This window comes from Anopheles arabiensis, chromosome 2 (genome assembly GCF_016920715.1).
Source record: "Anopheles arabiensis isolate DONGOLA chromosome 2, AaraD3, whole genome shotgun sequence".
NCBI lineage: Eukaryota > Metazoa > Arthropoda > Insecta > Diptera > Culicidae > Anopheles > Anopheles arabiensis.
In genome coordinates this window covers 80,041,873-80,067,114 of record NC_053517.1, presented here as the reverse complement: position 1 = coordinate 80,067,114, position 25,242 = coordinate 80,041,873, and the positions used below count along the sequence as shown (strand labels likewise).

The 25,242-nt window shown below is 47.2% G+C and overlaps 4 protein-coding genes across 4 annotated transcripts; 3 read left to right on the top strand and 1 right to left on the bottom strand.

Moving 5' to 3' along the window:
• Positions 1-8,263: 8,263 nt before the first annotated feature.
• Positions 8,264-13,316, bottom strand: LOC120894082 (transcription factor 25). Its single transcript, XM_040296451.1, has 5 exons — positions 12,371-13,316; positions 11,677-12,149; positions 10,285-11,334; positions 10,059-10,211; positions 8,264-9,980 (listed from the first exon to the last, which is right to left on the bottom strand). The coding sequence occupies exons 1-5, from the start codon at positions 12,533-12,535 to the stop codon at positions 9,572-9,574; spliced, it is 2,250 nt and encodes a 749-aa protein (XP_040152385.1). The 5' UTR covers positions 12,536-13,316; the 3' UTR covers positions 8,264-9,571.
• Positions 13,317-17,619: 4,303 nt separating this feature from the next.
• LOC120897087 (nedd8-activating enzyme E1 regulatory subunit) lies at positions 17,620-19,781 on the top strand. The gene is made up of 3 exons (XM_040301701.1): positions 17,620-17,956; positions 18,047-18,851; positions 18,925-19,781. The coding sequence occupies exons 1-3, from the start codon at positions 17,889-17,891 to the stop codon at positions 19,621-19,623; spliced, it is 1,572 nt and encodes a 523-aa protein (XP_040157635.1). The 5' UTR covers positions 17,620-17,888; the 3' UTR covers positions 19,624-19,781.
• Positions 19,782-19,950: 169 nt separating this feature from the next.
• On the top strand, positions 19,951-22,660 carry LOC120897090 (syntaxin-7). Its single transcript, XM_040301705.1, has 6 exons — positions 19,951-20,464; positions 20,717-20,834; positions 20,906-20,975; positions 21,230-21,647; positions 21,716-21,871; positions 21,957-22,660. Exons 2-6 carry the CDS (start codon positions 20,717-20,719, stop codon positions 22,044-22,046), a joined length of 852 nt encoding a protein of 283 aa, XP_040157639.1. The 5' UTR covers positions 19,951-20,464; the 3' UTR covers positions 22,047-22,660.
• A 682-nt stretch (positions 22,661-23,342) lies between these two features.
• LOC120897088 (queuine tRNA-ribosyltransferase accessory subunit 2) lies at positions 23,343-25,218 on the top strand. Its single transcript, XM_040301702.1, has 3 exons — positions 23,343-23,631; positions 23,725-24,683; positions 24,763-25,218. The coding sequence occupies exons 1-3, from the start codon at positions 23,455-23,457 to the stop codon at positions 24,983-24,985; spliced, it is 1,359 nt and encodes a 452-aa protein (XP_040157636.1). The 5' UTR covers positions 23,343-23,454; the 3' UTR covers positions 24,986-25,218.
• The last annotated feature ends 24 nt before the right edge of the window (positions 25,219-25,242 follow it).

Genomic DNA, 25,242 nt, shown 5'->3' with positions numbered 1-25,242 from the left:
CACTTTACAATGCTGCCCATCCTTAGCAGCGCCGTTGGAACGAGACACATCCATTTTGCCCGTTGATGGGGTTCGGTAGCCCACGGATGGAGACGAAAGGCGTTCACGGTAGGATTAGTGGTTTCACCGTTTTTTTCACTCACGGCACTGCACTGTTTTCACGCACAAAATCAAAGCAACAACAAAAAACGAATAAGCCTGTTAACCACATCACGAAACATGGATTTTTCCTACACAACTTTGCACCCGCCTCAAGCGTACACGCAGCAGCCGCTGCGTAAGGTGGCGTGCGGTGAAAAATCTTGTCAAACTTTTTCTCAAACAGCGAGCGAAGGAGAAAGAGGAGGAGCGAGACGATGGTGTGGTTGTGGGATAAAAAGGGGACAGCAAAAATCGCCAACACTCGAGCAAAAAACAGACCCTAGCACAGCAGCACGGCTGCAGTGTACCGCAACGACGGAAGGTTACTCGCTGTCTGAGACACACTAGCACGAGCCGAGCGACCGACCGCATGATCCCGAATCGCGAGGATGTGCTGAGAACGCTCTCTCGCTCTCTTTCGCATCGGACGTAGTGCAATGCTCCCGGACAGCCTGACTGAGTCCTGGCATCGAACTACTAACTCACCGCTCCCAAGGTGGGCGTACGAAACAGAGAGCAGGAGCTTGGTGAGGAGGGTGTAGAACAACACTAACAACTTCCCCTTGATTTTGCTCTTCCAATGCCAAACAACGCAGCAAGCGTGAGAGAGTTTCATGTGTGTGTGTGTGTGAGTGTATTGAAACGCTTCTCACCCGCTCAACTCGCTCAGCAGATAAATGAGAAATGAGCAAGGTGAAGGTGCGTGAGCTGTAGCCGGTTCCGCAAAGGGCTGTCCGCTGTTGTTTTCGTTCTTGGCCTGCCTGTCAGTTAATTGATGAGCTGTTGAGGTGGTCCTCTCATCGCCCAACTGTCATTGTGCTGTGCGGTTGCCTAGTTGGCTCAGGGGGGGAGGGGGGAGAGGCAGGTTCGAGCTGGGAGCGGTGGGTGGTTGCTGTCTGCGGTCCGGGAGCGTGTTTTCGTCGATGAAAGTTGGAGCGTTTTGATCGATTCGTTTTCGTTCCTTTTGCGCGGCATGCTGGCGGCTGTGATGAAGAATGAACGATAACAAGTTTGGGTTGGTGTTTTGTGGGTTTTTGTCGGGTGTAAACAATAGGGTGTGGGGGGAGTTTTGCTTTTTTTATTATCTGAGAAGGATACATGCGACTTTAACTTTCGATGGAAGCAGGCAAACTTTGAGTGAGATAGGTTTGTTTTCGTGTCTTTACTGATTTAATGTTACTGATTCCTAAGTGAATAATACATATTTTTTCAATGCAGAGTTCATAGTTTAAACAACCACAGCCAAACAGCTCGTTCATTAGTTATCGTTTTGCTGATTAAAGCGCCCTCTATGAGCATTTATGATGCCACTAATTGTGTACCACTAAGAGGTTAGTTTCCTTTATAAATACTTGACTGGAGAATTTAAAGGTGGAGAATTCAGTTTGTAATACTTCTAAAAACAAATCAACACATTTTATGTGAACTACATTTATGTCAATTCTTTCTGATTTTAGTTTACAAGACTCAAACGTAATGCCGCAGTACAATCGAACAACTTTAAACTACAATCCATGAACTGCATCACACGTTTCACTCATCGACCGGCTATAAAAAAATCGCTCCCTCCGATCAATTAAACGCTTCAACTCGTAAAACCAATTTACATTCCTACGCGTGTCTTTAGAATCCCATAAATAAGGCCAACATAATGACCACCCTTACCGATGCTTACTAAAACCAGCGCATCACCATCAGGTTGATTATCCTTCTCGCCTGTTCGACCCCTTTTCTCTCACGATGCTATTCGCACGATTTCATTTCCCTCGTAAATGTGCCACCCCCTTACCTAGTGCCTTGCTGCTGTCCCATTTTAAGTTACATTCGAAAACACTTGTCATTTGACGAGAGAGGGTAAAAAAATGAGCAACACCATGGAAAGATAGGAGAACCAGCTCGGCACACATTTCCGATGATAATAATGTTGATGGTCGTGCGTCTCGCGCTGATGTTGAATGATGCGTACCTCATAACGATAAACGCAACCGCGGGGCGTTCTCGTTTCGTTCGCCTACCACACCGCGCACGCCCATCACCCTGACCCTGTCACGCAAGCCGGCAGAAGCAGCTTAAAATAGAAAATTAATTGAATTCAAACCACGTCCGGCGGTACCAAACGGAGACGCGTGGCGTGGCGCGGACGGAATGTTCTCCTCGGGAATCCATTTTGGGGAGCAATTTCACGTTTTTCTTCAACGCAATGTGAGAAGGGAGGAGGACGAGGAGGAGGTGGTTTAAAAGAAAAAAAATCGTCGAAAAATAATTTATATCCCCCCTGCCAGCCAATCTCTAGGTGTATCTAAGGTGTAATGTGAATCATCGTAGTATGCTTTGATTTGGGTTCACTTGAACCGCGTCTGTCGCTCCCGCGCAGTCTGCATACGCGCTCTCTCCGTTTACGTGTTGGTCTAACTTTCCTTCCTTTCTGCGATTCCTATCGCAGTAGCCGGACGAACGACCTTTCCGGGCGGGCCCGTTCGCGCTGGGATGGGCTGTCTTTTCTTTTGCATAAATACGCGCCATACCCAAACGCAACGTAAATTATGAAAACGGTTGGAGGGAATGATGAAAAAAAATCTAATCTCCGGTAGTCCAACCAACCCACCCGGAAGCACCGTGGAGCAGTCAGTGGTGGAGCGGCAACTGGGGAAGATCCGGACAGCGGGCGTGAGACGCACAGCTTCCGACGGCAGACACGGCTTTCTTTCCGAACGAACGCGCGCGGGTAAGTAAGTTGAAATTAATTTCAAATTTAAATTGATCAAATAAAACCAATTTCGGGCGATTCTTCTCTCATCTTCATACCCGCCGGGTGGCGTCCGGCGCAACTGGAAAAGGGGGCGAAACTCAGGGGTGAGGGTTGGGATTTTGCTTGCGCCCAATGCCATACCGTCGTGTCCAGTTGGTTGAGCTTTCCCCCCCGGTTTAACGGGCTTCCAATCGAGCGATGATTTTTACGACAGCCAGCACCGTGGCCATCCAAGGTGCGGGCGACGCAATGTTTGGAGGCGCGTGAAAGACACGTCCCCAAACACAGGCCCCACCCGGAGGCAACGTTCAGCTCATTTTCGGCAGTTACATTTTCGGCGAACCCGTGGCGGGGTTACTTTTCCCGGCGCTACGCGTACGAAAATGGGCGTACGCCGCGAACCGAGCGCCGGTCGACATTTGATGAGCTTTGTGATGAGCGCTGGCGTATCGGGTGCCACCACGCTTCAATGGTTGTCTTGGAGTTGGAGCGAAAGTAGAAGACAAATAAAGGGCCACTTTGATGCGCTTTTGATGATATTGTTTGTAATATCGCACAGTCAATTGAGTATTAAGGAGGAGTTCATTTACACTGAGCCTTTCTTCATGGCAGAGAAACAACGGTAGAAGGTAAAGGATAATTGAAATTATCGGCAGCCAATGTCATATCCGGGCGTGAGCTTTATTTCATTAGGCTTCTTACTAAGCTCCTTACTTAGCTTACTAAGCTTTAAGAACTAGTGGTCAAATATATTTTAGCAAATAGGTATCGTCGGCTTAAATATATGTAGAGAGTACTAAGACAAAGTCCCTGTGCATTATACTTGATATGCAAAAGTATACCTTAGTCTGTTTGGTGAATGACTTTCGTGATTAACCCTTAAGAGTAGAGACGTCAAACTGGTGACCTGCCAGGTCTTTGGGTGTGGCCCACGACCGCTTGAGCCAGAATTTATTTGAAGAAGCATTCCGACTTCTACAGGTCATGTCAGTCCATTCCGGATACCTGAAATATGAAGAGATGTTCAACTTCACAGGGTTTTCTACTAATTGTCAAGGTAATTGTATGCATAAAAAAGGATTAGAACTACAAAAACTGTTCGAGTTATAGAAGCAAAACCAAAAATATTTATTCTTATGAAAATGGGTATTAAATTGTGGCCAATTTAAGTAGAATGGTGAAAAAATTGTAAAAAAGTAACAAATATTTGATGAACAATTCTTTAAAGAAACAACTCGAGTTTTAGCTTCAAACTCATACAGAATCGTGAATGTTCGAAAGTATATTACCCTTACCTTTTTTGTTTTTTAAGCAATCAATCAAGATATTTGGTAATTTAAACGAGCAATTTCTGTTTGTAAAATACTTGGTAAGACATCTTAACCAAATCGATCGACCAACAGGAATCAAATACGCAAGCTCTTACACTTTTTGGGAAAGGTCAAACCCCTGTTTAGAGTTATGAGTGCAGAACATTATACTTCTGCAAAACGTTTGGAAATCAGCTATAATCAGGTGTCAGCCAGCACAAACACGTGATACTTTTGATAGAATGTTAGAAACAATTTCAAGCTTTTCATGAGGCTGCACCAAGGAGGCTAGATACTACAGGGCTAATGGCTCTTATGTTTGTCGTCATAATGAATGAGGATTTCTTTTAGGATTGGTATGAAAGGAGTAGCGGCTACTAAGGACTTGCATGACACCTTTGCACTTCCCGACTGTCAAATGAAGATTTGTCCAAATCCGGACTGGACGGGACGAACTGATCTTTAGTAATTTATTAATCTTAGATAACATCAAAACTAAGAATTTAGTGTTTCTAACGTACGTAAATGCAGTTTACAATTAATTCCAGCTCAAAAGTATTAATAATCAAAATGACACCAATATCAAAACAAAATTTACTGTTCTGTATTGGATAAGTCAACCAAGCTCGTCATGGCCAGTTTTTTTCATTATTTTTGCTTACTAAATCTTGTTAGTAGGTACCGAGCTATGCAAGTTTTGGAAATATTAGAGGGCTATGGCCAATTGAAAATAATCTGATACACTTTGTTTTCTTTATTCACATCCAAGTTTAAATTATTTTAACGTAGCTGTTATCCAAAAATAAAATGAAAATAACAGGTAACGATTTGATTCTTGTATCAATTCTTCTTCTTCTATTTGGCGTAACGTCTTACGAGGATATGCCGGCTTTACAGACTTTCTCAAGACTTAATTCATTACCTCGGAGCCGGATAACAAAGTCAATCCTTGTTACGGGGAGACGGTTCATTCTAGACTTGAACCCATGACGGGCATGTTATTGAGTCGTTCGAGTTGACGACTGTATAATGGGACCGCCCCTCTTGTATCAATTAATATCATACAAAGACTAGGCTGCGGCCCGTGCTACTATTTTCAGTAGCCTTTTTGGCCCGCGTGGTCAAATGAATTTGACATCGCAGTTTTAGAGCTTTGCAAATTAAAAATCAAATCAATTGAGGCTCCTTAGGTTTCTTTGACCTGTAAAAAAGTGTTCTGAGTTTCTAATCTTTAGAATTCCACTCTAATTCGTTTGATTAATCGTAATTCCATCAAGATCTTGATCAAACTTTTTATAGAAGATAAGTTCAATGGAAGATAGCAATCGTGAAGAGAAAGAACATTTAACTGTTAATCTCATCACTGATTAAAAACAGATCTTTATTATCATTTTTCCATCTTCCATCCATCATCGTGCAATGCATTCACAGGGAAGTAAAGATGCTTTTGCGCGGTAAAACGATTTGCATAGAGAGACATTTAATTGAACGCGTCTGTTGCTAACGACGCACCATTACCACCTTTGGCCTTTCCGTAGCTCGAGAGGCCAGGTGGTGCTGGTGGGAGGAAGAGTAAGGCAAAACAAACAAACTTTGCTTGCACGAGCACGCCGCTGCCGATGCACCAAGGTAATAGTCAGATTATGGATGCATTTTCAACACCCGACCGGATGGCGCTCGTTTGCATAATGTCAAGGACGACTAGCAAACGGGGTTTCCTATACACATCCGCCAGCTTCATGCTCCACTAACACGCACACAGCCACAGCCACACATACAGCGCCTAATGTTGCCTACGGCAACGAACGGTTCGTAGTGGAAAAGTATCGCAAAAGGAAAGAAAAGGAAACTTGTTCTCTTCATTTGAATTTTTCCACGCTCATGCGAGGGTGGCGAGCGTGTTGGTTAGCTATTGTCCTTCCTCTAAATTGTCCTTTAACCTTTCAAAGCTTTCGGTGAACTTAAATAGCTTAATGATCAAAACTCATAAACCTTTGCTTACCACCGGGCTTGCATTTTCTAATGATTGTATCATTTCCACTGCTTAGCTATTCATACGAGATTTACTTACACATTAAACGCTTCATTCTTTTGTCGCTCTCGTTTTTCGTGCTTGTTTTCTCGCTTGTTGTAACATAATTGTTGCCGCTTTGTAGCTCATTCTATATGCACCTCCATTCACCCCCACGTTAACACTTAATTCTCGCCCACTAATACACACACACACACATACACCGCCCATACCATCCCTCCCGCTGGTACTTTAAATTAAGTGCCATCATTACTGTCAAACAAATGCTCCAACCACCACCGACCGCGCAACACTTTGGCACACGCTGGCCTCATCAGCTCACCGCTCGCCTGCTTGGATTATACCATTACTACGAGCTTTTCCTCCGTTTGGGTGACGACGTTTCGTTCGTTCACTGTTTTCCCACGGTTATCCTTTGGTTGGTACGGAAAGCAACATTTGCTCACTTTAGAGTGTAAGCGTTTGACAAACATTTAATCGTTCCATAAGCTCTCTCCTACCCCTAGCTGGTTCCTCACGTGGCGGGGGTCAGTTCGTGGCTGCAGCTCGTGGTGGCCCCGTACCGTAACCCCCAGCAAGGCTAATGAGATACGAGATCATTCCGGCGAGGGAGGGAAACGAATTAATGGAATGTTTGTTTAATCATGATCCCGTACGATGATGCCACCACCACTGCCATCCGCAATCAAGCTGATGATGATGATGATGATGGTGATGTTAACGGTGACGATGGTGGCGACAGAAATGCAGGAAACCGTCGGATACCCTCAGGGCATTCAATCAATCGCGGGCAACACGGGATTGCGCGGCATGATGATGATGATGATAATAATGTTGCCCCTTGCTTGCGTCTTTTAGTCGGCAACTTTCGCTTCCCATGAATATGTAATTATGTTTTCACAGATTATCTCACGTGAAGTTTTATTTTCATGCTTTTATTCGTGTCCTCCCTGCATACCGCGCACACACACACACACACTACATATGCACACGTACCGTTTGCGTTGCTGAGCCCCATCATTGAAGGTGAGTTAATTATGGCGTGGAAAGCTCATTGATGCATCACTTTAATGCAACATTTTTCTGCATAATTGAACGTTTGCACTTTCAATCGGTGCTGCAAATGTATTCGAGTTTGTTTGTTTTTTTATGTCGTTTATGGTTTGATTGTCCCTTTCCTGGAGAGATAATTTAAAATAGTTGCTGATCAAAATTGAATTTATGGTGGACTTTTCATTCAATTTGTTCCATGCAGACCGCTATCGAGAAGTTAGACGATTTGAACTCGATTTTTCTAGAGGAAGTCGATTTTCCTAGATTGTATTTTATATAGCCATATAGATGTATATTATAAAATAATATAATAGAAGCAGTAGAAAGAAAGTGAATAGGTAGAATTTAGATATATAATTTAACATGTAAAGTTCGCTTGCAATAACCATTTTTCGTAATATGAAAACGCGTTGAAACAAAAAAATTCACAGATGGAATGATGATGAATAATGGAATATGATAAACACTTTCGCTCTGTTGTTTGTTGTTCAATCCTAATTTTATTTGCTTTATTAAAATGATGTGAATAAAAATGGAGCACGAGCCCGAACCATTATCACCGTACTGCTACTATCACCTTTCGTACACACTGGATTGTGTGATTCATGCTGCTTGTTTGGTAAACAGCTCTCTTTTTCCCATTTGGTTAATGCATAATTGCTTCTCCTTCGATATATTGGTTTTTGTTGCTGCGTTCTATTAATCTCTTTATTTTTCTCTTCTTTTCACTCATGCAGTCCTTGTTGTTTTTTGTTAAGGAAAAGTTTGTTGACAAATTCCACTGCTAATGTGGTGGTTGATACAGGTTTAGCTATTCTCGTGAATGTTTTTGTTAGTCAATGTTTACCATTTTTATTGGTTTGATTTTAATAACACGCCATAAGTACAACGAAGTACAAATGTTTCTTTTTTATACGGCAATTGCATTTATGTATAATAATTACGTTGAATGAAGCTTTTATATAAATATAGTTCTTTTTCTTCTTCTTTCTTTTACACGTTTGACGAGCAGACTCAATTTGAATATATTTCTAAACTTCTCACAGGCGAATTGTTGTTAATCAAATTTTTAAACACACACACACATACACACTTCTTGCTTGAAGAAAATATGATTTATTTTTCGTTAGTTCATTTTCCTGTGGTTAACATACGCACCTTGAACTTGAACCCTCTTTCCTCTGGCGCAAAACATTCGTCTTCGGTGACACTTGAATTATATTCTTTCGTTCTTCTTTTTTTGGAAATAATTCCACTTTTGATAGGATAATAAGCGTTAAGCGTACAAAAAGATGGGCGTATTCATTTTCTCGCAGCCGTTAGTAGTTTTTTTTTTCAAGTTCTGTTTTGTTTTGGTTGTTGTTCTAATCAATCGCTCGAAAAAGGTTAAAGGTTAAATGCAACAAACAACATCTGAACTTGTTGCTAGTAGTGCACGACCAAAAAAACAGTATTCTAATAACGAAAATTCAGACAATAAAAGGCTGAATCTTCATAACAAAGTAGTGAAATTGACATCGGCCAATTTATAGATATTTAAGTGGCACTGCTTAACAAAGAAACGGGTTTGAGACGTAATTTTAATTCCCTTCACCGAAATGGGCCGCAATTTACTTTATAAGTTGTCGAAAAGCGAATCCTTTGCTTACTTTTTAAAATGAATCTTCCGACAGCGGCGACATCGATAATTACGCTCACGCTCGAAACAACAACAAACGATAGCGATAGCAAATACATGATATTATCCGTCCATTAACGGCGTATTACATGAGCTGATGCAAGGCATGCTAATAATGTCGGTTCGGAAAAGTAAAGTGTAAAGTACGCGCACTGTACTATGCTGTAAGCACTTACAAAACTATACCATACACACATGATGAACGCGATCCTATCGGTACCGGCTGTTGGTGGGTGTGTTTGTGTATATTATGATGGGGGGTTTTCGATTCCTTCAACAACACAATCGAACAGGGATCATCTCCGACACAAAACAAATTAACAAACAAACAAACACTCATAGACACGCGCACACCTAAACCGAAAAAGGGCAGCTGTGTATGAAACTATTCACTAATGACTAACTTTATCGGCCGTTGCCATTTCCACAGCGCATATTGTATGTGTATTGTGTAGATATATGAATAAGTAGTAGATTTTAGCATTTCAGCAGTTCTTTTCCAAGCGCTCCAACATTGGGGGAGGGAGGCGGTTATTGGGGGCAGCAGAGAAGGAGGAGGACTGGTAGTAGCAGTAGTAGAAAGTTGGCTGTTCTCCAGGCGTGTCGATTTACATCAGAAAGTCGTTCGGTTCGTCCTCCTCGGTGCTCTCCGCTTCGTCCACGTCTGCGTCGTTCGGACGCTCGAGCGCACGGATGCCGGAAAGGAACTCGCGCATCGCTTCCACGATCGTGACCAGCGTGCTGCTGTACGTCGCCATACTTCCATTGTCCCGGTCGGCACCGGCAGCGCCACCACCCTCGCCACCGGCAGCAGCAGCAGCGGCAGCGGCGGCGGCCGCTGCAGCAGCAGCCACATTTGCCTGCTGAGGCGGAGCAGCAGCAACAGCAGCGGCGGCGGCGGCGGCAGCCGGTGGAGCAGCAGGTTGGGCTTGAGCGTTAAAATTAGGAAGCAACGATTGAAAGAAAAGATGGAGCGGGTCATTCGGAAGTCGCTGCGCGTTTGTTGTCAGCGTGGGTCTGGAAGAAAAGGGACAAAATGAGCGAATTTGAGTATCTTCTGCTGAGTAGTAACACAGCAGCCCTTTCCGCACGAACCGGGAGTAGATGTTGATGGAGTCGAGCGGTGGCAGCGGATCGTACATCAGCATCGGGTCGGTTTCCTTTTTGATAAACTGTGCCAGCGGTACCTTTTCCTTGAAATCCGACAGCACAATATGACGCAGCACTTGCCGGGGCGGATTGGAATACCTTTGAAACGAGAATTTATACATTTTTTGTAACACTGATAAAGAGAACCGTTCAACCCCCGTTCCCCTCGTACCTTTGACTCCGCTTGGTAGCGTACTCGGCCACCACGTCCTCTTTGGCATCGACCCGATCCAGCACCGCGTTCACGTTCCGCTCCAGCCACGGCAACAGTTCCGCATCGCGCCACACCAGCTTCGAGCGGCACACGTACAGCGACATGAGCTGCTGCAGCGCCACCAGCGCTTTGTTGTACGCGCCCGGCCCGAAGTAGTTGTGCCCGGCCACCCGGCTGTCCGCCTGTATCGACAGCTCGTCCATCAGCGGGCGTAGCACGCCCGGGAACATGAGCAGCGCGTACTGCAGTGCCTTGTCGGCCGCCTCGGTCCGCTTCAGATGGAACAGCGCCATCGCGTACGAGTAGGCCATGTTCGGCAGCTGGGACAGATTGTTCGTTGCGTCCCACTCCTCGTACAGCGTCACCAGCCACTCGTACTGCTTCGCCCGGATCGCGTAGTAGTCGACGATCAGGATCATGGCCAGCGGGTCGTTCACCGGATCGAACGACAGTATCAGCTTGGCGACCTCGAGCGCGGTCCGCGAGCAGGCCCGCGACTCCAGATGCTGCCCGTGCTTGAAGAGCGCGATGAAGAGGGCCCGATTCTCCTGCCGCCGGTAGTCCAGCCGGCAGTTGCCCTGCGTCAGGCTGAACATCGTGTGAAAGGACGACTCGAGGGCGAGCAGCGCGTGCTCGATCAGCTCCGACGCCATCGCGTGATCGTCCGTCATCTTGCACAGCTCGCTCAGCTGAATGAGCGAGTCCACGTGGTACGGGTACTGGTTGATGATGCGTATGATGTTCTCCGAGTCCATGCTCTCGACCGCGTCGAGGAACTTCTGCTGCACCTGCCGGTACGAGGGGCTGTGCTCGAACGCGAAGTAGATGACGTTCTTGTCGAAGATGGCCTTCGGCCCGGCGGCGGACGTCGACGTGCCCGGTTCCGGTGCCTGCACCAGGTTCATGTAGATGCCCGACTTGCCGACCGGGGGCCACGATTCCTTCGGGTTGACCAGGTAGGTCGACTTTTGCAGCCGGGACGCACCACGTGCATTGCGTCGCTTGTTTCTGCAACGATGAAGAGGATGAAGAGCATTTTTATTAGAAATTGCAAACCAACAGATGGTGCATTTTTTTCATTTATATGGATTTCATTCATCCAAAACATATTCAAAAAAAAATTGTTGCAAATCAAAAAATAAACAAACCAACAGCTGTTGCCATCGGTTGTGCAATCGACCCCGCTCCCGACAGCGAAGGGTTAAAATAGCAACAAAACAACAGCCTGTTGCACCGGCGGCAGCTCCCCCCACAGCTGTGGCAGTGTTGCCAAGCACCTATCAAACAAACATCGCAACATCGCCTACTACACTGCCACTACCCCCTTTCTCCGCTCCCACGCATACTCACTGTTGATCGCCGACGACCTTGCTGCCGAACATGCGCTTCATCTCGTACTGCGGGTTCAGATTTTTATGCTGCACGTTCAGCAACGATTTTGCGGTCACAGCACCGGCCCCACCCGCCTTACCTTCACCCGGCCCACCACCGCCACCATCCTGATGATGGTGATGGTGATGCGGCGGATGATGGTGGTGGTGATGGTGGGGGTGATCGGCGGTCGAGTCGCGCGGGAAGTTGCCGAACAGCTTGTCCACCTCCTTGACCGTGCGCGTAAAATCGTCCTCGATGTCGGCATTGTCCTCGCTGCTGCGGCGCGCCGAGCTGGAGATGTACTTGCCCGTCTTCTTCTTCTTCTTCTTCTTGCGCTTCTTCGCCTCGGCCAGATGTACGCTTACCGGGCCGTCGGCCGCATCCTTTTCCGTCTCATCGTTGTCGTCCTCCTTTACCTCGCTCTCGGACAGCGACTGTTGCTGGTTCAGCTGGTGCGTGTGTGTGTGACGAACGAGTAAAGTTGGCAGGGGAGAGGGCGGGATGATGTTGCCATGGAAGGTGCGTCAATTAAAGATGCATTTCGGAGGTTTGCATGAAAACGGGAAAATTGCGATTAAAATACCATTCACGTAACGCGCCTAAACGACGCAGCCATCAGGGCAAAGCCCTTTTTCCGATGCTTGCGGAGCCATCTCCCCCACTCTCGTACCAGATCGTATCGATTGATGTTGAGCTGCTTCTTGCTGTTGTTGCGGTTCTGGCTGCTGGTGCTGTTGGTGTCGTAATCGGCATCGCCACCGTCCGACACCTCATCGATCTGTTCCTTTATCTCCAGCTCGTTCCCCTGCAGCTTGCGCAGTATTCGGTAGGACATGTTGCCGTCGTCAACATGCAACACGCGGTCGCACAATACAGCGAAAAATGTGTGGAAACGTGGGAGATGGGAGATGATGGGCCCACGATACGCAATGCACACTACGATGCTGACGGGGATGCAGCACGGACTGACACGCTGCACACTTTTTGCACTCACTACGGGGAAGGGGAATGGGCGAGGAAAGTTGCCCTAAATCCGGAAATTGCTTTCGATTGGTTCGGAAGAGCAGCTCCCGTAGGAAACCAAACACACGGTGGCGCTTTGTTGCGCTTTCACTCGCCTGCCCAGATGATGCCGACGTCAGCGGCTGTTTGGGTACCACACGTACACACTAGAGCACCACCAACAACAAACCCATACGACGAACAAGTGCCGCGATTACGATTACAAATGTACGATTCAATAATTACGCGTGTTCATATCACAACACTGCGCCGCTCTGCTGGGCGATTTGTTTTGCATCCGCCACCATACACGCACGCACGCACACACACTAACTTCTTCTGCCAGAGCACTGGCAAAGGGAAGCTGACCAACACCGAAGGGCGAGTATGTGGGTTTATTCGAACCGACAATAAAAAAAAAAACCTGTCGCTGCCGTGAACGCAAATACGCACCAACAAATAATGCGTCTTTGCGATCGATGTGTGGCGGAAAACAGGCGCACTAGCGGTCGGGAGAGGCTCGGAGATGACTTCTTTTTTTTTGCACAATCCTTTCCACTTCCCGAAATTTGACTGCGCAGTCTGGGAACTGTGTCTGTGATTGTTTCCGTCCCGATAGGCAGAGTGACCAGAAATACCGATTTATCTGTATTCCTACCGATTTTTTATATGCCTACCGATTCACAGATGACCGCCCTAAAACTACCGATTTTCCATTTATCCTACCGAAAATCACAGATATTTGATTTTTCAGTCGTTTAAGCTTGGGATGCTGTTTCAAGGATTGCTAACCTCATTTGTTACTTATCGCGCTGATGCACGTTTGTTTGCCAGGCACTTTTTATTTTTATCCGTTAAAGTTTAATGTTCATAATAAGTAGAAAATGTCAGTTGCGTGGATTCCGAGAATTGCTCATCAAAGAAAATCATTTAAATTTGAATTTGAATCTCGCTGTCTGCGGTTAAAGCTTACCCGACAGACAAAGGGAATGAAATTTTCAAGCTAGGGGTAAGTAGAAACACACGGTGGGGGTCCGGCCCAAGATCGGATCCGAAGTCCGTTGTTTTGGGCTAAAAATTAAAAATGGCGGATAGAGCGCTACCACGGAAAAATGCGCTCTATTGCATGCCTTTAAAATGCACGAGGCGCTCTCACTGAAAAGAACGCTCGCTCGCGCCGTTTCATTGTATTTTCCTCATACCCCTTCCTTTCCGTTTCTTTCGGCTTGCGCTGCGCTGAATTGGTACCCCACTTGATTCCAGCGAGTTGCGCTGCGCTGGACTGAAACCCCCTCCCGCTCGTTTCTTTCTTAGCGCGCTGTGCACGTCCTTTTACACGGACTTGGTGCACCCGAATCAAAAGAAAAACTTTAGCACATCAAACTTGGTTTATAAATAAATCGTGTATCCTCGTGAGATGGAACTTTCATTTTGTGCATTAGCACCCCCCCCCCCATCCCACTTAACACTTCTTTCGCTTTTACTTCTTTTAAGTTTCGAGTTTTAACCTACCGAAAACTACCGATAAAATTTTGATGCACTTACCGAAAACTGCCAAAATCATCTGGCCACACTGTCGATTGGGGTTCAAAAGCTCGGGCTAGGGCTGTCAAATTGTGTGGAGCTTTTCTTCTCGCGCAAGCTCAAACAGGAAAATTTTAGGGTGAATTTTATATGGAATTTAAGACGGCCCGGCAAACAATCCCGCAGTGCAAGTGACAGCGATTTGCGAGGGCGCGCGAGGGCTCGCACGCCATACAAGTTCACTGCTCCAGAGCCCTCGCATTAAAGAGCTTGCGAGCCTTGGAAGTGTCATATGAGCGAGACAGCTGTATGTCAAGTGTATGGCTATCTCTTTCGGGCAAGAAAAAAGCTCCGAAATGCAACGGTGTTGGTGGACAAAATTTAAATGGCCAAAAATTTTGACCACACACACTCTCTCTCCCGGTGCCTTCCCCTGTCCTCTCTTCCTTCAGGCCCCTTCCTCTTATTTGCGCGCGCCGCTCGCTTGTGTGCGATAGCTCATCAGCTGGTACTGGTATATGGTAGGGTTGTAGTTGTATCTTGAATGGGCGATTGGTTCATATATATGTAGTGTATTTGGTTTTACCTGTGACCTTGACGATGCGAGAGCCGATCAATTCTGGTGTTGAAGCAATATCTGTGCTACGCTGGTGGTTGCCGTTCCGTGCCGTTTCTGATGTGGCCATTTGATCGCCATGTCGATCAACGGTTATGAAGCCAATTTCAAACGAGCGAAAGTGAAGGAATAATTCCGTACCGGAAATTTGATTTTTTATCATGTGTGATACTCCAATGTTGATCTCGACCCGATGTAAGCTGGTTTTATCGGCCGTATGAGATAATGTATTCATGTGTTAAAAAATGTCGCAAATATTTTCTATCCTGATTTTCCCGAAAATTGACCCACAATTCAATACGATTTGACTATTTTAATTGATTTCTCATACCAGTGGCAGATCTAACGATAGGCGGACTAGGCGGTCGGCTGGGGCCCCGCCGATTCAGGGGCCGCGTAGATCGCTAGTTTATAGTATGCCATATGGACAGAGTACTAGCGACTAGCCCCCAGAAGGATGGAAGTTGGGGCCCCGAGGCTGGCGAAGCTTCTATTAACTGCTTCTTTCCATTTTCCCTTCTCTTCTTCTTCTATTTGTCGTATACCTGGTCATGCCAGCCAATGCAAGCTTTAGCGTCTTTTTAGTACCACACACCCGGCTGGCCAGACCTTACTACGAGGGGACGGTCTATATGAGGCTTGAACCAATGACGGGCATGATATTATCATCCTTTATGTATCCACATTAATACAAAATGTGCGACAAAACAACACATAAACGTCGTTCAACAGCTCTTTGGTTTATTTCTTTGACACATGATTATAAAGCCACATACATAAGGGAGAAGAAAAAAAGCCACATCCAAAAACACACGCGGGAGGGGGGAGGGGGAGAGAACAGCCACTCTCGGTTCCGTATCAAGACCCTCATTGAGGACATCACACGCTGACAGCGGCTTTTTCAACGATGAGCCCTCAGGATCGGGCCGTGATCTGCGCACATCCTTTTGAACGTGTCACCAACTGATAATAAAACGTTAGAAACGGACTCTCTCACCCGCAGGTACCTATTTTCTACCATCTGTTACACATTCTGTGACACACCGTTTTGTCTGTCCTTGCGAACGACTATGGGCTGGATCGTTCAGTACCAGGGGTATGACATGGCCTACCCATTGCGGACAGGCGAATATGGTGCGCTACAAGCTACCAGATCCACCAGGTTAATCCAATGATAGACTAACCGCATCCTTGCTGTTGGGGTTTGTAAAACGCAAGACGAGGCAAAGCGACATGCGCAATCGAAATGCAGTCCGTAAATATCCAGACAAAATCCTCTAGTGAACGTGCATACAAACCTTCTAACAAACTAAATATATGTCATCATTTTTATTCCCCTTTTAAAAATGCGTAGTGTTTTATGAGAATATCAACTAGATTTATTTATCTAAAATGTAGTGTAAACCCCGCACATACGAGTGGATGCCCTAAGCAGTCAGATAAATGTAAGTTTGGTTTAAGCGTCTAGCAGGAAAATATTGTAAACTAGAGAAGGATTTAGTAGCAATTTAACTTGCGAGCGGGGGGTAGGTTCCTTATTTGGGGCCCCTCAAGACCACGGGGCCCGACGCGGCCGCTTAATTTGCTTAGCGCTTATTCCGCCCCTTGACACACACGCGCTTATGCCTTATTTATGCCTTAAAGCGTACTTAAGTCTAATCTTAACCCACTTGCGCACATCTACACGACATCACCATAATAGTCTTAGCTTGTTAATTCAAATTTTTAATGTTAACACTTCGACGGTCGCGCACACCACTGAACACTAAAAACATCGTAGGCCGCTGGGGATGAATGTTTGTCGCCTTTTCGAATGTTCGTCAGCAGCCTGTTCGATCGCAGTTGACCTGAGGAAAGATAAAACATTAGGTTTAGAGACAACAGATTTAGATGTAGCGATAGTGCATCTAGAAGGAACACACTCGTGGGGTTTTTTCTCCTGCCAGGACCGCAATCAGTACTTGACCGCAATCAGTAGTGCGGTCGGTTCGGTCCTGTTGCTGCTGCTGCTATTGTGAGGCAGAGGATAATGATCCGAAGGGTTGAATTCCTGCCCCGAACGTTTTGAACGAGCGCGCTCGACACCGTTTGGTGGCGCAATCGGGGCACCCGGTGCCGGCTGGGCCTCTAGCGTGTTGTGCTGGTAGAGCCCGACTCGTCGCCGTACAGCTTCCGGAGGATCTTCTTGAACGGTTCCTCGTAAGCCCACGTTCCAGGATAGAGGAAAATTGGCTGCAAAAAAAGGAAAAAACACCATGATTAGCATCCTAATCCCTAGCTTCGCCAAACAATCTTCTTCTTCTTTCGTGGCCCACTTACAACTTACCGTATCATACACAATCATACACAGCGCACAGTCGCAAACACCTGCCGCAGGCCCATATCGTTTCTGCATTATATCTGCAAGTTAAAAGAGGTCATAGTCTATTAAAATAATGTTTCTTTATCACTATAATCGCTGGATAACGCTTACCCACTGTCTTGTGCTGTGTTGTCCACCACACCACTTTCCTACGCCGGTACATGCACGTAACGCTTCCGACGGAGCCAGCACGCATTGGGCAGGACTTCAACTACTTACTTTAGCTAAAATGGCACTTACTTACGTAAAATTAAGAACTTAATTATTAAAAAACTTACCAAAATTGATCGGCCAACAACACTGTTTACGTTTTTTTACACACAACCTGACTTCTACAGTGACAGCAGCCGCAGAGCACCAACACAACGAAAGGTGTCAGGCGAGACGTCAGACGATCTTAGGCGAGGGGTAGGAAGGAGATCGGTGGTGAGAGACGTGAAAGCTCAGCTCGACAGAATCGCTATAGGAGGAAGCGAGGCAGCTAGACTAGACTTGAGAAATTAGAGCGAGAGGTACCTCACCAACCCTCGCATTGTTTGCCGGGGGAAAAGCAGAATTTTGCAAAACAAGAAAAGCAAATACCGGTTCTGTTTGCAAAATTCTTCAGAATTCCTCTAATCTTTCTCTGACCGCCGCTGCGTCGTTCTTTTTTCGGGGAGAAAAGCATTACAAACCAACATTACCATGTCTTCGCCGGCACCGAAATCTCCCGAACTGTCGGACAAAAGCCGCAAATATGATCGGCAAATCAGGTAAGCATTCCGAACGGCTCCGCGGTTTGCCTTTTCCGTTCCTACGCGACGACTGATTCTGAGCGTTGTTTTGCTGCGAATCCTTCCCAGACTTTGGGGCGAGCATGGTCAAACGGTGCTGGAAAATGCGCAGATCTGCCTGATCAACGCTACAGCGCTCGGCACCGAGATACTGAAGGGCATCGTGCTGCCCGGCATCGGCGGCTTTACCATTGTGGACCATCGGCCCGTCACGGAGGAAGACGTTGGGTGTAACTTTTTCCTCGATCTCGACTCGGTCGGCCAGCCGAGGGCGAAACGGTGCATGCAGCTGCTGCAGGAGCTGAACCCGGACGTGAACGGTGACTACGTGGACGAGCACGTGGAACAGCTGATCGATGGGCAGCCGGATTTCTTCCGCAGCTTCGACGTGGTGGTCGCGACCTCGATCAGCGAGCGTACGATCATGCGCCTGTCCAACGTGCTGTGGGACCAAAACATACCGCTGATCGTGGCCCGGTCGGTAGGGTTCTATGGCGTTGCTAGGCTGCAGCTGCGCGAGCATTGCATCGTCGAAACGCACCCGGACAACAAGCAGACGGATCTGCGGCTGGAGCACCCGTTCGAGGAGCTGAAGAAGCACATGGCGGAGGCGCAGATCACGAACAAGGTGCCGTGGCTGGTGGTGCTGTACAAGGTGCTGCAGGAGTGGGTCGACGCGCACGACGGCCAGTATCCGGCCAGCTATCGCGAAAAGTCGGAGGTGCGGGAGCTGATCCGCTCGAAGATGGACGGTGAGCAGGAGAACTTTGAGGAGGCGATTAAAGCGGTCAACTCCAGCTTTGGCGGTGGCAAACCGTCGGCCGCCGTGCGGGAGATACTGCAAGACGATCGCTGCGTCAACGTCAACACCGAGGTAAGCATTTGTAGGGTGGACGGTTTGAAGCAGAAAGTGTAAAATAATTTTCACACTTCCTCTGTTCGTCCAGAGCAATGCATTTTGGATCATGGCACGTGCGCTGAAAGACTTTGTGGATAACGAAGGGAACGGGCTGCTGCCGGTGCCGGGCGTGCTGCCCGATATGACGGCGGACACGAACTCGTACATCAGCCTGCAAACGGTGTACCGCAATCAGGCGGCGCACGATGCCGAGATTGTGTTCCGGCGTGCCCGCCAGCTGCTGAAAGAGCTGAACAAACCGAACGATCTCATCACCGACAAGGACGTGCGGCTGTTCTGTCGCGAGGCGGCCAACATTGCCGTCGTGCGCGGGACGAAGATAACGGACGAGTTCGACAAGGGCTACCATCGGAGCTCGCACATTGCGAGCGTGCTGGAGCAGCCCAACTCGCTGATGGGCCACTACATCGTGCTGCGCGCGCTGGACCGGTTTCAGGCGGACTATGGCTGTCTGCCGGGCGAGAGCGAGGCCGAGTCGGACACGACCGGCATGAAAAGCATCGCGGCGAAGATGCTCAGCGAGTGGGGCATCGGTACCCCGCTGAGCGATGATCTGGCGTACGAGATCTGCCGGTACGGTGGGGCGGAAATACACAGCATTTCGGCGTACCTGGGCGGCTGCATTGCGCACGAGCTGATCAAGCTGGTCACCAGACAGTACCGGCCGTTCGACAATACGTTCATCTACGACGGCTCGACGTCGCAGACGGAAACCTATAAGTTATAATTGCTGTTAGCGCTAGTTTTCGTGATTAATTTCAAAACTCAACAAACACCCACACAACCACCACGCAGCATGGCCGCATGTATGTGCGCGGCGGATGGTTCCTTTTAATATTAGAATACTGAAACACTGAAATAAAACCCTTATTTTGTAGAATCTGACACGCGTTTGAATGATAAATTACAGTTTTCTCAAGCTGAAATAAATGAAAGGAAAGGCAGAGCAGCAATGCAAGAACGGCAAATTCAAAATGGAAGTCCTCGACGATCCGATCTAAACGCGTCCGGTTGACATTTCAAACTGTCATCGTGGATGTATTTGCAGAAAGTTGCTTTGCCCCCACCCCCCCCACACGAAATCGAATCGACCCAAAAGTAGGCGGAAGGAATTTTTGTGTTGTTATTTCGTCGCAATCGTGAATTTTTCATCCCAAAAAGGGTTCGATACGCATAATCAGCCAACTCATAAGAGAGAAAATCACTCCATAATTGTTTTCCCAAAACGAACAACAAGCAGGGGCATTGTTGACGTTGTGCAAAAGAATAGACCTTCTTCCCGCAGTGGCTCAGAACCAGCTGCAGCTTTCACTTGGGCACAGAACCAACAGAATGACTCAGTGTGTAGCTGGTGCATGAAATTCGATCCCAGCAGTGTAGCGACTCGGTGCCAGCATATTTTGCGTTCAACAATCCAACTTACTGAGAAGCAATCGACAAAAATTGAAAACACCCATCCAGAGATTGCGGGAGCAGATTGTTACCAACTCCCGAAAGCAGCTCCCGGAATCCCGTCAACGTTGTAGCAATAGACACCGAAAATAGCAACACAACGACAGGTGGAAAAGGTAAGCAAAGCGAGTGCTTGGCTGGCTGTGAGGGGAAGCTTATCGGGCGTGATTCACGTACACGACCTTCCCCTGGTGACGCGCGTTCCCTTGCCATAATCGAATTATCGCGACTATGTCTGCGGCGAATGTAACAACATTATTGACATTCGCCTAAGGCCCCCGTACCTTGGTGGTGTTTGCTTCAGTAGAAAGAAACCCATTGCCGCAGACTGCTAGGTGCCAACCTTAACGCGATTTAACTGCTTCCAGATGAGTTACGCTTCATTCGACAATAATGCCACGGGCAATTCGAACATCACCAATGAGGCGGACTTTCAGAAAACGGCCCAAATTGTGGTGGCCAGCATCCAGAAGATCCTGCAAAATGGTACGTACGGGCGCGTGGAAAAGGTCTTGTTGGCAGTTCGGTAACTAATCCTTCTGCTTTTTCCTTTGTAGTGTCGTCTATGCAGCGTATGGTCAACCAGTTCGGCACGGCACAGGATTCGCCCGAGCTTAAACAACAGCTGTAAGTGTGTTAGTTTAGTTGTAAAGTCATTGCGGCATCGCGCCTTGTGCCGTATCTTATCTAAAGGTCGACAAACAAAGCGAGAAATTTCAAAAACAGGCTTTGAATAGTCGTGCTTTACTCGTTTACACGAGATTTTGATACGCAATTCCACGTCCAATTTGCATGCAATTTTTGTAAACCTTTTTTCAGCTTTGTTTTAAAATGCCTTACAATTTATTTTTGTTGCATCCATTACTGTCCTCCCGTTTTAGTCATCAGATACGGTCCTACACACAGCAGCTGATAAACGACACGACCAACCAGCTGAACGATCTGGTAAACTGCAAGGAACGTCACCTAAAGATCCAGCGGGACCGGCTGGTGGACGAGTTTTCCACCGCCCTGAACGCGTTCCAAGCGGTCCAGCGGAAAACGGTCGATCTGGAGAAGAATGCCGTCCGGCAGGCGCGGCAGGCGAGCGGGGCCGCGATGGCGATCAACAAACCGCCCGGCTCGCACCACTCGAGCATGGGCTCGAACTACAACAACACCTCGAACAGTGGCGGCGGGTCGTCGATGTTTGAGGATAACTTCATTACCGGGTCCCGGGGACAGACGCAGGAGCAGATGCAGGAGGAAATCGATCTGCAAGCGCTGGAAGACCAGGAACGGACCATCCGCGAGCTGGAGGTAATCAGCGGAGGGAAAGAGCAATTCGATCCGAATAGCGTCTGTTAAATCGTCTTGTCTTTTTGCAGGAGAATATTGTTAGTGTTAATGAAATTTACAAAAAGCTCGGTGCACTCGTGTACGAACAGAGCCACCAGGTGGACTCGATCGAAGCGTCCGTCGAGCAGACGAGCGTGTTCGTATCGGAAGGTGTACAGCAGCTTAAACAGGCCAGCCATTATCAGGCAAGTAGCTTTGTCGTGAAAGATACACAAAAAGGTCTAACATCACTTTCTTGCTTTCTCTGTCTCTCTCTTCCACCATTTACAGAACAAAGCTCGCAAGAAGAAGCTGATTCTTGCGCTGATAGCAGCCGCAATATTAGCGTTCATCATTCTCATCATCGTTCTGAAGCACTAATGCACTGTGCAGTAAAAAGAAAAAAAGGAAAAATAAGTTGAAACGGCGAGAGAATCTATGTTATATAAATACCTAGAACAGAAATGTTTACACCGGACCGGAAGGAAAACAAAAATCGATACGAAGGACGTCACACAATCCAAAGCCAGTAGAAGAAGAGTGTGCAATGTGCAATGCGTTTATGTTTAAATTATTTAAATTATCTTTTGTGCTTTACAAAACCACGTGGTAAATCCATTGTGCATCCATTGGCAGTTGCACACGCGCACCTAGCACTGGTTGCCGGTTAGCTCCCACTGATTTGTGTACGACTAGCACCCGTAATAGAATCTTGGTTAGAGAGGCGCAATCCATCCACACACAACAACAACAAAAAATGCATTCCATTTGACGGATAGGGCAAGGGTACGATTTGGATTACATTGTGAATCAGGCTGATAATTCAAATACCAACAATAAGATACACAGCGAATGTGAACGTGGCTTACAAACACACGCTGGCCGCGAATTAATGATAATGATATTATGCTCTGGTTCTCTCTCTATGATGTGCGAGAACCTTCCGTTGTATTGGATGCTTTATTTGAAATATACATATATGTAGTCCTACTGTATCTTTAGTTTGCTGCCTGCTATTATAACACTTAAATCCGCCGCTATTACTCTTCGGCCAGCCAGCATCAAACCGCGATCCATTGACTACTGCTACTACTGTTCTAGGCAGATGTATTTTAGTAGTATTACACCGTGTATTTCGTAGTTTTGGGAGTTTTAATTAGCCTTTTTTAATCACACAATAAAAAAATGATAGAATTTGGAGAAATGGCGAATAGAAAAAGCAAGGAAGAATGAATACAAACTACGTTAAAGTGAAATCGTTTCCTATCCATCCTATACTCCTACCCATGCTGACGGGCGAGAGAATACATTAAGCAATGTGAACGAATATTTAGCCCACAAGTTGAAAGTAACGTACATTTTTCGACTGTGATACCATTCGATTGAAGAACGGAGCAAGAAGACGGGGTACGTTAACCGAAAAGAAACGTATGTAAGAAACCGACAGCATATAGGAACATAAAATCCAAAGCAAATAGCAGATACCAGGCGTGTGCGGGACGAGTATGTCTCTTTTGTTTCTTTCAGAGCTTTTATAATTATTTTTAAAGCCATACATTAGTAACTCTTTAGGGAGAGATGATGCAAAGCTAATCAATAAATGGTACATGTTCTTCTCACACGATTTGACTTGAGCATTTCTTTAATACGTTTCCACATAAAACGAAAAGGAAAACAGCTCTGCAAATGATGCACGAAAGTTAGTTTGAACAAACGGATTTATTGAAACGCATTGCCATGCCACTTCAAGGGTTAATTCGGTTGGCTGTCAAAGCTCGCGCCTGACCCCATGCACAGCCAAAGCCGGGAGGAAAACAAAACTCGCACGCACGTTGTTTACGTTTGCAGGATGAAATTTACGCTAAGCACCGTTACGAAATGTTCCGGCCGGTTGGGTGTCCTCGGGGGCCTGGACCGCCTGCCCAATCTGTCCCTGCAAACGCCGGCCTTTATTTTCCACACCAAGGTAAGTGAAAGAAGCGCAAAACGCAAAGCCAATTTTCGTTCATGCTCTCGTGTGCGTGTGTGCGTACGCGCGTGTTGTGTTTTCCTTTGGCAGGGTGGCAGCATTCCTCATCTAAGCAAGGAGGCCATGCAGCACGTTTCCGGTGACCCGTCCTGCTTTCTGCATCTGAGCATCTCCAACACGCTGCACATGCAGGAAGCGATCAAAGCAAGCCGCATAACGATCGCCGAATTTATCGCGCAAAGCAACTGTGCCACGCTGCTGTTTGTGCGCGATCCAAGCGAACCGCCCATACCGGGACTGCCAGAGAAGGACTCGTTGCCTATCTACACGCGCAACGGTAGGAGAAACATTACCCTAGAACAGTACATGACGCTGGTGGAAACGTTCCGACCCGACGCGTACGTTCCGCTGTACGACGGCGATACAGACGCGAGCAGTTCGAAAAAGCGCGACCAAAAGTCACTCGACCGAACGGAAAAGTTTGTCGAGCAGTGCTTGGAATGGCACCGGAAGTCGGACGCACTGCAATCATCCTGCCTGATCGGTCCCGTCGTCGGTGGCTACAACGAGAAGCTGCGCGAACAGTCGGTTGCATTTCTACGCCAATCCGATGACGCGTTTGCAGGATACTTAATCGAGGGATTGCACATGCACGGCCCGTCGGTGGCACGCATGGATGGGTCAGCGGCGCTGGGTATCGTGGCCAACGTTTGCAAGCAGCTGCCGGAGGCGAAGGTCCGCCTCTGCTTCGGTTCGTACGATCCAGCCCTGGTGCTGGAGATGGTTGCCGCCGGTGTGGACGTGTTTGACACGAGCTACGTTTACCTGAAAGCTGCCCAGGAGCATCGTGCGTTGGTGTTTTCGTTCGACGTTACCTCGACGGAGCAGGAGCACGTGACCGAGCTGGATACGACCGATGCGCGATGGGCAGAAGACTTTGGACCGCTACTGCCCGGCTGCAAGTGCTACACGTGTCAGAAACATTCCCGCGCCTACGTGCACCATCTGCATAATACGCGCGAAATGCTGGGCCCGATTCTGCTTATGATGTAAGGCGCTATCGAAGTCGCGTTTTACATAAAGGAAAGCAACGAACTTACCGCGAGCTCTTTTTATCACTCGTTTCAGGCACAATCTACATCACTACGTGGAGTATTTCAAAGCGATACGGCACCACGTTGCTAACGACAGCTTACCTGCGTTGAGGAACCATCTCGCCGGCCAGAAGTCGCTGCCACCGTACGCACCGCCGAAGGAAGAAAAACTGCCAATGCCGGCAGCGCAAAAGGCAGAGCTGATGGAACCGATGGAGGATTTGGGAGAAAAACAGAACAAGAAACAGCGTGCTTAGAAACACTCCAATGCCTACTGTATGCTCGTTGCAAGTGGGATACATTCACCGTACCGTATGAAGGGCAATGAGTAAGCATAAACTTCACAGTGAGTGAGGGAGAAAAATAGCTCCTCTCGCCACATTTTGCGTATCCAATCCTTTTCTTTCGATTAGGAAAAAGTAAATTAACAACAAATAAACAAAACCACACATTTGTTTTAGGGAATATCTATCTCTAAACATATATTGAACTCTTTTATACGTGTCTGTGTGTG